We start from the raw sequence: 12,541 nt of genomic DNA, 5'->3' as shown, positions 1-12,541 counted from the left end.
ACACACCTGGCAAGGCATAAAAATTTTGCTGGCCTTCCACACTGACCCATGACCTTCTATGCTGGAAAAGTATACATACTCCCCTTATGCTGTCCAAGTTTTCTTAAATAACCTTTGCTTTCTACGTTCTTTCTCTTTATTCAAGGATAAGCTAAAAATACATTTTCTGAAATAAAAATATAGGCTTTCCCAAATTTGGGCATAATAGACATTTTTCAACCATGGACTGAGATATTTTATCTTAAATAAATGATTATTGATAATTATTTTGCAGCTGGGTTGCTATGCTAGTTTTTAACTTTATTACTATTTATTTGCTTATACCTAAACAAAAAAAAGCTTAGAGGACTTTTTAAATTCCATTTTCCCATATCTGTAATGTTTTAATTCAGCAAGTGTTTATTCAATCATTTCAAATTATATAGAAAAAATATATATCTTGTTCAACACTCTTTAACAATGTTGCATTTGCCACAATTGAAGAACAAAAATAGCCTTCTTATGGTAAAGGAATTGCAATAGCTATGAAATCAGATCCTGCTGTGCTTCCCACAGTTATTTAGGTTTTATTTTTCTTAGAAAAGACAAAGCAAAATAATTTCTTAAAATAATATTGATATAATATCTATACTTAAAAATGAAGCTTACACATAGGAATATTGAAAATCCTATTAGTTTATTTGATATTTAAACATTCTTTCTATTTAGATATTTTTCTTTATTCTTTTTTAATTAAAAAAGCGTATTCTCCATTTTCTCTTTAAATAGAAAACTTTAATATCCAAATGAATGCAAATCCCTTTCTCTCACTTAACACCAATGTAAACTAGGAGGAATTACAACAATGTCAAGTAAAACAGCTGTTGGGGAAGGCTAAAGCATAAAGTGATTGAGCACTTCATAAAACTATAGTTGCCATGATAGATAATACATTGCATGACATTAGGTAAAAGAAAAACCTAGAAAAAATATTTACAAAAGGTAATCAAATAACACCTGGTTGATTAATAATTGGCTTTATAGAAACATTTGAATACATGAGACTGTCTTCTTCCTATGCCAAATCCTTTTATTAAAAAAGTCCTCCCTCTCATCTATTCTTTTGAAAAATCTGGACTGAAACACAAGAATAGTGCCACAGGGAAATTGTATCTCAGGTTCAGATAATTGGACTTTTTCTAAAAAATAGACCACATTCTTCTAGAAGACTAAGTCTCCACTGATGCACCATGTTTATCCTTTAAAGAGAAAAATACAATACATAGTAGGAAGCTCCAGGCCAGAGAGATTATCCCATAAATAGATATATAGATTTGTAAATTGATTGTATCTTTAGTATTAAATGGCAGTTGAGAGAGAAGTCATGAAAATGAAAGACAGCTAATGTTTCCTATGTTAAAGATTTTCAGAGATCTTCTGGAGCAACATTTACACATTATGGATTAAAATGAGCTACCAAAGTTAAAATGCCCAGTCCTTCAGAGGTGCTGACACTTGCTATTCTTATTGGCCTGAGCAGGAAATTTGAGCCTATAGCACCTTTGAGCATCACATAAGTTTTATTTAAATGGTTACTTTTTAGGCACTCAAATATGAAAAAAATAAAAGACTGTTTAAATGTAATCTTATGAAAATATGTGACTTTCAGCACTTTGGATTCACATCTTAGAAGCAGGCCTGTACTTAGAAAAGTAATGTGGACTCTCCCCAAATCAGTCTGAAGTGAAAGTTCCATAATCATAGAACTTACTACAAGTGGATTTGCAGAAAAAGAAGTGCAAATTAATGCCAGAATATCACTAGTGCATAAGTAAGCATTCTTTGTACATCAGTCACTCATTTATAGAAAGAGAATATAAATAAATGATGTTTGCGCCTTCTTTCAAATACTTATATTTCTTTATATGATACATTTTAGAACATTTCACATAATCTAAAATATATAAAAATAAATATCTACAATATTTACAAACTATGATACAATCCAACCTTTAAAAAGAATTGTAAAGACGTTCTTTAGCTCATACTGAGGTAAGTAGGTTTCTGTAAGACTGAGAAAAAAGAGGATAGGCAGTTATTTTGAAGGAACCCCTTTGTCCAGTTGTAGTGTGTACCACAGCTAAAAGCATGTGACACTCTGTGGCAGTTGTAGTGTATTGAGCCAAAGTCATCCTTGCTGTAACTCCATCGAAGTAAATTTAGTTATGCTAGGGACAAATTTATCCCACTCTGCATTCTCTGGTTTGACAGTGTCTTCTGCAGAAACCCTCATGGCTTCATCTATATTTGAAGTCATGTTCATCCCAGGTATGTGGAGATGCAGTTCTGCTGACTTCAATGGGCTGAGCATAGCTGGGATATCTGTAGATAAAATAAAGAATTTAAGATCATTTCACTGCTTGTATCAGGTGGCTGGATAACTGACTCTCTGATTATCTCTCTCTGAACACTGTGCTGTGATAATCTATTAATAAAATGGTCTTCCAGAAAATGTTTCAGATTGCATTTGAAAATTTGAAGTGAAAGTTTCATGACTGAAGGCTAAGGGCTTTTCTGATGCATAAATCTTGATTTTTTTAAACTTTTCAACATTTGCATGTGTTCTACTACTTATTAATAGGCACTATTTAGTAAATTGCCCTGTGGTTCCTTATCAGACCAGCAGAGCACCACAGCTTCCTGTTTGTAAGTCAGTCATGGAATAATTGATAGTTTGGGTTTGAAGAGACATTTAAAGACCATCTAGTCTAACTCCTCTGCCATGAACAGAGGACAGAGAGAAGAGAATAAATGAGAAACAAAGGGTAAAACATAATTTACAGCCACACTGTCATATGAGTTTCATATTTGTAACTTTGCTTGTGTCGTACATAAAGGAATGGCAATATTACTGAATTCAGATGAAAAACCCCATTCCTTCTACATTAAGTGAAAAGTGGCTTCCCAGCTGTTCCTGAACACGTGCAATAGCCTACCTAACATGAAAAAGAACAAAAAATTTTGGAAAATAAATTAATATGAATTTCTTATTTGATCAGCCTAACTCACACCAGAATGCATGCCAAGCAGATAATTTGAAATAGTAAAGGACATTACGGTAGTTCAATCTCTACACCCAATTTTGATTAAAACATTTGTTATAAAATATACCACAACTTCAGCTAATTAGATGAGAGTAGAATACAGATGTTCATAAACACAGTCCAATGTTAGGGAAAATAATTTTCATACTTTCAGGTACTTGTTCTGTATTTACTTAGGAGTCTAAAATAAGTAGGTATCCAAAGAAAATATTTGTATAAAATATGACTGCTTTGCTCCCTAGCTATTTGCAACACAACTTGAAATGTGAAATTTTCTTCCCTTATTACATAATCAAAGTTATGGCATATTCTATAAAATATTTATTTTAATTTTGTTTTCTTACAGTCAGTTCTTAATTTTAAACACCCTTCTCTCTTTGTGCTTAGATCCCAGTATTGATGGATGCAGAATTAGAATTTACTTCTATGGGATCAAAAGGCATAGGGACCAGTATACTAACAGTGGGTAATAGATGCAGTACCATTTGATGGAATTGTGTTTATGTTGGTCAATACAACGTGTTCTGAAAGTTTTGAAACGTTATCAAAATTGCTGATCTGAGTGGTCAAGGATTTCCGACTCTCTGTACTGGCACGACCTCTGTTGAACCGTTCGTCATGGTGGCTGCGAATGCCAAAGATGCAACAGGAAAATGCTGCTTTAAATTCTTCTCTAAATTTCCCTGTCAACCACAAAAATGACTCATGAAAAAAATTGTACTATAAATGCATTTCATCAAACTTTATAGATTCGGATATAAAGGTGTTATCTAAAGCAAAATTAATGTGAACCACCCAGATACTCTTCTAATGCAGAAGGAGAAAATCACAGTTTAATCATCTTGGATAAAGACAGGAAAAAGACAACCTTTCTAAGAAGTCATGTGAGGTGTGATGTGAAGACAGAATTATTCTTGGCTAGGCAGAATGGACAAACTAGGAAGATTAAAGAAACAACCTCATAGATAGTCTGCTGATTATTTACATATGTAACAACAAAAATAATTGAGTAAATATAGGCTTGAATAATTGAATCCTTACTTAATATGTGAAATGAGAGAGCATAGCTTATTTATGTTTTATCATTAATATATTTTAAAACAAGATTCACAATGTTTGACAATCCCCTGCTTTTGGGGCTCAGAGGAAATTGTTCAGATCATTCTCATACTAGACATCACAAAACACTACAGCGAGCCAATATGTAGTGAGGATCAACAGTTTTTCCTCCCTGTATTTAGCTGCAATACTACTAGATTAGGTACTGATTCTGCTCTCCAAGCCAAATGACACAAATATAAACTAAGACAAATCTATACTAGTAAGTAAACAGCACGCTGGCTGGTTCTTTGAAGTTGACCCTACTTGGCACTGTCTGGCCATGCAGGTACTATTAAAGACTCAGAGCCTCCAAATCCCAAGACTTGAATGCAGCACGCCAGCTGGGGACAGCCCCCGGACTGTGCTACCTGCCAGAGAGCATCCAGGACTGTTTAGAGGAATGGTAATTGCTTCACATCAAAGTCATGCCAGGAACTTCTCTACCACATTAATGTCACATTCTAGCACTTGGAGTCAGGCCCTGGCACACTCTAGGTTACTCACTGGTAGACAGCCTGAGGGTAATGGGATACTTCAGGCAACTTCTAGCAAGAGGATCTAGCTCCCACTGGAGGAGCTGAGCTGAAGTTACACGGTTATTAATTTTTGCTATGGTTCATTACATTCAAATTATACATTGAACTTGAATTCCAGGTAACAGTAACTTACCACTGAGGAAGTTATAAATGATCGGATTGGCTGCACTGTTTGCGTATACAAGCCAGTGTGAGAATGTGAACCAGGCATATACAGTTTCTCTGTCATCAGCATGATTAAACATCCCCAAAACCCTACAGAAAGAGAAAAGCAAACCTGAAAGACGGCAAAAGTAGAATTCATTTAAAAAGATTTTACAACTTCTAGCCTGGTTTTATCTCTGATGATCTATTTGCAGTACCACAAAAAGGCTGATTCAGCAGTGCTCTCTCACTTGAGAGAAAGAAATCCTCTCCCCAGCCCTCAGCCTCCTGTCTTGGTGGTGTGGCACAACTGAGACTTTACTATGGTGAAGATGCACAATTTTTCTGCCAAGCAACTAAGGTCATCTGGTGTCAGATAAGCCAAGGAAAGACAGGACAAGCTGCTTTTGATGTACTTATGTCACTGAGCTTCCTGGCTGTCGGCTCGCTCTCCAAGACACTCTCTAGGCTACTCTCCAAATATCTCTGGAATTGGAAAGGCATCAAACTGGCTCCAAACCTGAGGCTGCCATAGCAGCTTCTGTCCTCCAGGGAAATCTGCATTTCCCAGACTCTTTACATGTTACTTCTGACATTTAAATGAAAATCTAACTCTGTGCCTACTCTGCTATTGTTGTTGAGGCAGCCAGTGTATTTCCTCTGTTTCATATTGTAGGTGGCATGAACCATTTTCTGGAAATAGTTTTCTCTCTAAATTTTCTACAAAGGGATTTGAGAATGAAAACTATTTCAATTAGACCTCAGGGGAGGGCCAGAATTGAGCGGGATGTATTTAAACTTTGAAACTATCCCTTAAAAACTGAAATGTTCCAATAACACTCCAATTAAAAAAGCACCAATAACATGCTCATTATTGTTAGGATATTCAAATTTTCTGCTATGTGCCATTATTTATTGGTATTCCAGAGGACTTATGAGATGTAACTTTACCAAAGTCTTTCAGGCACTGTACAAAAACCAAGAGTGTACACAATTACATACGAAATGCACAGAGAGAAAAAGATAAATAATTAAAATACAGCTTCACAGGACCAATGGAAAGGTTAGTCTATGGTCTCCAAACTGTACATGAGTAGCTTAGGTTTGAACTCAGCATTTCACAGTCTTTGGAGCCAAGCCACAACACTGCATTCTGCTGCTAACCTTCAGCTGCTGCTTTAGGTGACTGCACACTTCCACGGGGGCATTTACAGCAAACAAGTTGTAATGCCATGTAAATGATGAGGTTTAATGAGGAGATAGGTTAGATCATTTTCATGAGGAAGATCTTGTTAATAAGAGTTCCATAATCAGGCCTCTAGTTTAAGTACTATGGATAGGTTATGTATACACATATATATATTATATATAATATTTTCTTGCAATGGTACACTTATTTTCCACTTCTTTATGATGCAATAAGTAAGCTTATCCTTCAAAAGTATCTGTCAGAATAAAAGGAATCTTGTAACAGAGAATTCTGTTTTTAGACAGCTTTACCAAGTGTTTATATTTTGAGATAAACTTTACCTTTTCAAGACATTAAGGATGCTAATTGGTAGGTAGCAAAGTGCAAAAACCAGAAGGACAACCATTAGCATACGTGCTGTTTTCCTTCTTGCACGAATCTGTTTTATTTCAGCTGCCACAGCACTAATCTTTGACTTTGTTGATTGTCCCAGCCCTCGGGGCTGTGCTGAAGGCTGCTGAGGCTTCCATTTCTTCTGAACAACAGAAGAAGTTCCTGGGATCTAAGGCAAACAGAATGAAGGGGATTTGAAAAACATTTAAAAAACCCGATTCTGTCTGCAGATATAACAAGAAAAATAGACACCTTGACATACACAATGTAAGCTCACAGGGATAAAAAGGATTTTTTAATTAATTTAATTGATGTAGCTGCAGAAAACAAATTGAATTTCAGACACACAAGAGGGACTGCATAAAAAATGTGTTTTATACACAGATATCAACTGATTTCCTCAAATTTTCTTTACTTCCCACATACCTTGCCTGGCCTGCATCTTCAGACAATCAAAATTACCAACCCTATTGCTGCAATTACGTTGCTATAAAGTTCTACATTAAATGTTTTGTTGTATAGCAGAGTAATTTTTCCCATTAATATGCTGCTAATATATAATACTAAACAGTTTTTCAGCACTGGAAAACAAGGATTTAAAGCCTGCATAGCTTTAAGTGCCATAAAACTTTCATGTATGCAACCTATATGATAATGAAGTAGCTAAAGAAATAATCACAGCTGAAGTGTGAATCTCTCTGCAAAGTTCTTCTAAACTGAGGGAAATCATGGAAAAGTGCCAAGATACAGGAAGATTTAGATTAGTCAAAGACATGTTGCAATGAGTTGCATGTAGGACCATGCTATTAAAAAAAAAAGGTTTTTTTGTTTTCTGTGCCCTCACATAAGACAAGCCAAGTAAAACAAGTTTGCTTCAGTTCTTCTAAATTGCTTCCTGCCTGCAGAAAAGCGTGAAAGACTTTCTCACAGAACTCTATTACAATTACATTTATAATATTTTCAAAGTCATACAGTGTGAAAACCTTTTGGCTAGAAATACAGATTTATTTATATGTAGTACAATTGTGTGTAGAGTGACTAATCTCATGAGAAATATTTCAACTTCAAAAGTATCAGAAAAGTTCACATTGTCTATTGTAACTTTTTTTTTAAACAGGGCTTATCCAGACAAACTGACCCGAAAATTATGCAAATTTTGTATTTATCTTAAGAAAGATAAAAGTAAGCCAAAAAGCATGCACATTCAGAATAGTTCTAGAAAACCTACTATGTTGGCATTTTGTGGGGTTGGGTGGGGTTTTTTTTGTTGGTTTTTGTTTTTTTTTCTATTTACTTATTTGTTGGCTGGGGGTGGGGGGAGGTGTGTGGCAATATCTTCAGACAAGCCCTTAGTTCAGCACTTATGTACACACCAGACATGATTTACAACTATTGGAACATTTTGGCAAAGTTGCCATGTAATGAGCAGGAAATCCATGAAGTAAAATTTGGGATAAGTTACATAACATTTAGTTTTTCCTAATGTATCCATGGATTTAAAACAACTCAGCCCCTTGCACAAAATCAGCAATTACCAGCTTGACAATTGCACATCAGTACTATTGCAGGGGATTTACCCGACTTGGCTGTGGGGTGTAGCAGAGAAGTGACAGAATGAGAGGAATGGTCTCAAGTTAAGCCAGAGGAGGTTTAGATTGGATATAAGGAAAAATTTCTTCACAGAAAGGGTAGCCAAGCCTTGGAACAGGCTGCCTAGGCAAGCAGCTGAGTCACCACTCCTGAAGATATTTAAAAGATAAGTAGAGGTGGCACTTAGGGACATGGTTTAATGGTGGACTTGGCAGTGTTGTGGTTATGGTTGAATTCAATTGTTGTTATGGTTGAATTCAATGTCCTTAAGGGCCTTTTTCAAGATAAATGTTTCTATGATTCTGTGATTCTGTATGTACAAGTATACACAAGTGTACACATGGAAGCATAATGCATATATTTGCTTGTCAGTAATTAATCAATCAGAGAGAATTTTGAACCATTTGTGTAATTCTGATGTTTTATGAAAAGCCTATTAGCTGTGAATAAACAAGTACTAAAATTTAGAGTTTTGCTTTCTTATGCAACTTTTCTCTGCCCCCTCAGATAGTTTTCAAGGGGCTTATAACCAAAGAAAATCTCTCAAACGTAGTATCAACTTGCAAAGATTGGGAGGGTATATTTCAACTACCAAAAAGAAAATGGATAAAGTTCCTAATTATTAATAGAAATGTGCTTTAGTGTCAATACATTTGGATATCAGAAAATTGAAGCATACTAGGAACTTCATATTACAAATTGTGTATCAACATTTTCATCATATTCAGTTCATTCATTTCTATTTGTACAGACGCTGTTTTCAATCTTAAAATCCACACAAGAACATAGACTTCTAAATTACTATTTCCTTAGTAATAATTAAAATTAATGACTCAAAATTTCTAGTATTTTTTGCAAGATTGTGCTTGTCTTTATGAAGGTGAATCGTTAATTCAAAGATTTGCTGGACTTATACAATCAGAAATTTTAAGAGCTATTACAGAAAGTAGGGCAACAATAACTTGTAATTCAGTCTTTTATTTGTCATCTGAAAATTTGCATGCACAACACACTACATTCTAAAAAATAACCTTTAGAAAAAATGTAGGGCATAGAAAGCATGTTAGTTGTGTTTATTCTATCATGCACATCTGAAAGGCTCATTGTACCTTGCAAAAAGATCACCGTATTTAACTGAATTTCTGGTAAACAGCATGATTTTTTATTGAAACTGTTACCAAAGAACACTTTTAGAGCACTTCATTCATTTGTGCTACACGACTGATTAGAGCACACCTGCTGCACTTAGAAAAGTGCCTGATGCCTGCAGCCAAGTCACTGTTGATAATAGATGTGCAGTGGTTTTAATTTCACTTAGCACAGCCTCTTATACATAGTGCTATCATCTAGGCCAGGCAGAGACAGCTGTAATTTGGCACCACTGATAGCACTAAGCCTGTAGTAGAATTTCTCTTTTTACCACTGAAAAACAAAGGATCATCCTAACCTTGCCGGTGTGCAACATGGATAGGGAGAAGAAACATTGTGAAGAACAAATAGACCAGCTAAAACAACTGGGGAGTGGAGGTGGGGGGAACCCAAAAGAAAAGGTTGGTTTTCAGTCATTCAACTTCTGCTCTGCATCTGAGCCAGCAATTTCAACTATGTGTAAGTTAAGAACAATTGCTTTGCATTAGCTTAGTTAATGAAGAGCTTGAGAGGGTAGGCAGATTGTAAAGAAGGTATAAAAGAGAAGGCTGAGAAGAATTATGGTGATAAAATCATTGGGTGATACAGGACAGATTCTGCAAGGCAGAGCATATTAGAACTATGTTTAGACTGAACTTAATAACAAAACTAAGCAAGAAATCCTTTGCTCTGGAGAAGAGTCTCCTCAGACTGTAAAGGTTAAATTTTATCTCCAAGCCATCTTGTTATTTAATCTTATCAACCTAAGAAATTAAAAGCAAAAATAATAATTTAAAGCTGACAAGCAGGATAAACAGCAATTCTGCTTTAACCTAATCTGATTAGAAGTGACAAAAATTGCTCTTATGACTTATGGACAATAACAAAAAGCCTTAAAGTGGATTTGATATTTCCTGTTTATGAGCTACTTGCGAGAGATATATTCTGTCAGTATAAGATTTGATTTTTAATCATATGCATGTTTAGAAATACAAAGTCTATTTGTGATTTTTCTGATGAATCATTGTGAACTGCATGAAAAATGTTCCTGATGGGGCAGGTATTTTCCCCTGCCCAGGACAGCCTCAGAATTGGATGGTATCAAACATGCTGGTGAGAGAGGTCATTCATGCCCATATGTTGATGAAAATATGAACTATGTTAGAGCCACTTGAGAAGGAATATCTTGCATTATTTCTTGTTTTCTTGCCTCTATTTTCTATTTGAATCTTGAAAAAAAAAGATGTTCACATTAGAAATTGTGTCAATGATTTATCATCAATTCACAATAAATGTTATCGCTAACAGCCAGCTTCACATCAGGCAATTCCAGTCTCCCACTACTGATAGCTGGACCTTCTAGTTTACATTTCATTCAGATTGGACCTGCCATCAACTAAGAAAAGTAAAAATAAAACTAACAAAATTAGAAGGTCTTTCTTAAATTTTGACTGCTACAGGAGATTTTAGCAGTATAAATAAAGTCACCTAAGGTATTTTGGCAAACATTTCAGATACAGTGAGAGAGATTTTCCTTCTACCGCTAATCAATTTTTCTGATGCCTTTTGCTTTCTTTCCAAAAGAAAGCCCTTCACAGACATGAGAAAGCCGTTCACTTTCTGACTGCCTTCATTTTTCAATACATCTCAATGCCTATCCAAGGTGGCTGTACACCTGCATGGATATAAAAAGCAAAGTCCTAGGTGACAAAATGGAGTTTATAAAGGAAGAGGTTGTCCATGGGAATCTGCACAAAGCTGGAAGAGCAATTAAAATCTGCACAAAGCTGGAAGAGCCAGAGCTAAGTGACTTACCTGGCGACACCACAGCTTCCGGAATATTTGCAAATAGGCCAACACCATAAGACACAGTGGTGCCATGTATGTCACCAGAAAAAAGCACGTGTGATACATTTTGGGGTAAACCTCAGCTGGAAAGAGAATTCAAATAGGAAAGGTGCATTTAAATATACATTCATTTCAAAATCACCTTAAGAAAAATTATTCATATAGATATGCATGTATTTTTCAACATAAAAGGAAGATGTACCAAATAATATTATGGTCAAGATTGTTTTTTTAATCACTTCTAGATACATTCTACTAGAAACATGCTTTTTACCTCAAGGATGTCCTATATCACATTACTGATTTCTTATCATCTTATTACTTTATGTACAGAGTCTTAAGAAGTTTTATTTTGTTAAAACAGTGATGGATTAATTTTGTTATCTAAGAGTGAAAAATTTTGCTATCTAAAAATAGGTAGGTAGTCAGCCAACCTACCTCATCCTTGGCATATTGAAAGGTTGTGTAAGTGTCATTAGTTTTAATTCTGCAAAGGCTACTATATATCCCTGAGTAAACTGAACAATCCCTCTCCTACAAAGACTGCAACTGCAAACTACAGCACACAGGACACTGATGGGAGGAGGAGAGAACACATTTCATAAATCACTCATTGGTGGCAGAATAAATCTGATTAAGATGCAGTAATTAATTATTATGATTAAATTTTTAAAATAGAATCAATTCATTCAAGCGCTTCAAACCTAGGAAATCTCCAAGATGTTTCTAAACTCAGATTTAACTATGATGAGTTTGGTAGTGTTGTGTTCTAATTTCCCATGTATATCTTTTCAAAAGACAACTTATGAATGTTATTTGCTTAGAGAAAACATCTTAGAAGTGCTGTGAGTGTATTGATTTTTAAGAATGCTGTATCTTAAGCTCCATCAGTAGTTTACACCAGAATGTGCAGTGCCTGAAAATTTGTCTTTTATTTTGTAACATTAAATGCAATTTGGTATTACCAATTGTTGGCATTAATTACAACTTAACATCTGTGGATGGCCTCAGAAAATGAATGAACATTTCGGATAGTAACAACACATAGTAGAAGAGAAACTGCACCCCATGAACAGATAAATTGCAAGGTAATCCTAAGCATTGCATCTTGGATAAAGAAGGAAATTTTATGTTAATTTCCAGAATTCCCAAATGTTTCAGGATGATAAGATCTGCAAGTGAAATCCTGTATTGATTCTTTTAAAATTAAAAATAAAAAAGTAAAAAGAAAAAAAAAAAAGAAAAAAGAGGGTAAAAAAGAAAAGAAAAAAAAAAGAGTTGCATGAGATCAAAACTTTGGTGCATCAAAATTATTTTCTGCCTATTAAAGTGACCGAGAATGTGGACCCTATCAAAGAAGAGCATGTCAGGAGAATTTCAGAGCTTGTTCAGACAAAGATATAGAAAGACTTGCCCCACAATTCTCATAGCAGGGAGGAGAACACCATGATGTAAATTCCAGGCTCACTCTCAAATGCAGACTCAAGTAATCTCACACTTGCCATTGGACCTGAAAGTGCCTGATGACA

General features: G+C 35.1%; 1 protein-coding gene across 2 annotated transcripts in view; it reads right to left on the bottom strand.

Annotated features, from left to right (window-relative positions):
• Positions 1–542: 542 nt before the first annotated feature.
• HCRTR2 (hypocretin receptor 2) overlaps positions 543–12,541 on the bottom strand; it is a 34,060-nt gene continuing 22,061 nt past the window's right edge. The window contains exons 5-9 of one of the 2 annotated variants that reach the window (XM_064412214.1): positions 10,980–11,095; positions 6,395–6,615; positions 4,854–4,975; positions 3,566–3,766; positions 545–2,361 (exon numbers count right to left, since the gene is read on the bottom strand). In XM_064412214.1, coding sequence (XP_064268284.1) covers positions 2,168–2,361; positions 3,566–3,766; positions 4,854–4,975; positions 6,395–6,615; positions 10,980–11,095 — 854 coding nt within the window. In that variant the 3' untranslated portion in view covers positions 545–2,167. Of the gene's footprint in view, positions 2,362–3,565; positions 3,767–4,853; positions 4,976–6,394; positions 6,616–10,979; positions 11,096–12,541 lie in introns of both variants that reach the window. The other variant, XM_064412215.1, reaches the window with a different exon arrangement.

The sequence above is a fragment of the Passer domesticus genome, chromosome 3 (genome assembly GCF_036417665.1).
Source record: "Passer domesticus isolate bPasDom1 chromosome 3, bPasDom1.hap1, whole genome shotgun sequence".
NCBI lineage: Eukaryota > Metazoa > Chordata > Aves > Passeriformes > Passeridae > Passer > Passer domesticus.
Note: the sequence above shows the minus strand (reverse complement) of the source record. Positions and strands in the feature narration are given on the sequence as shown.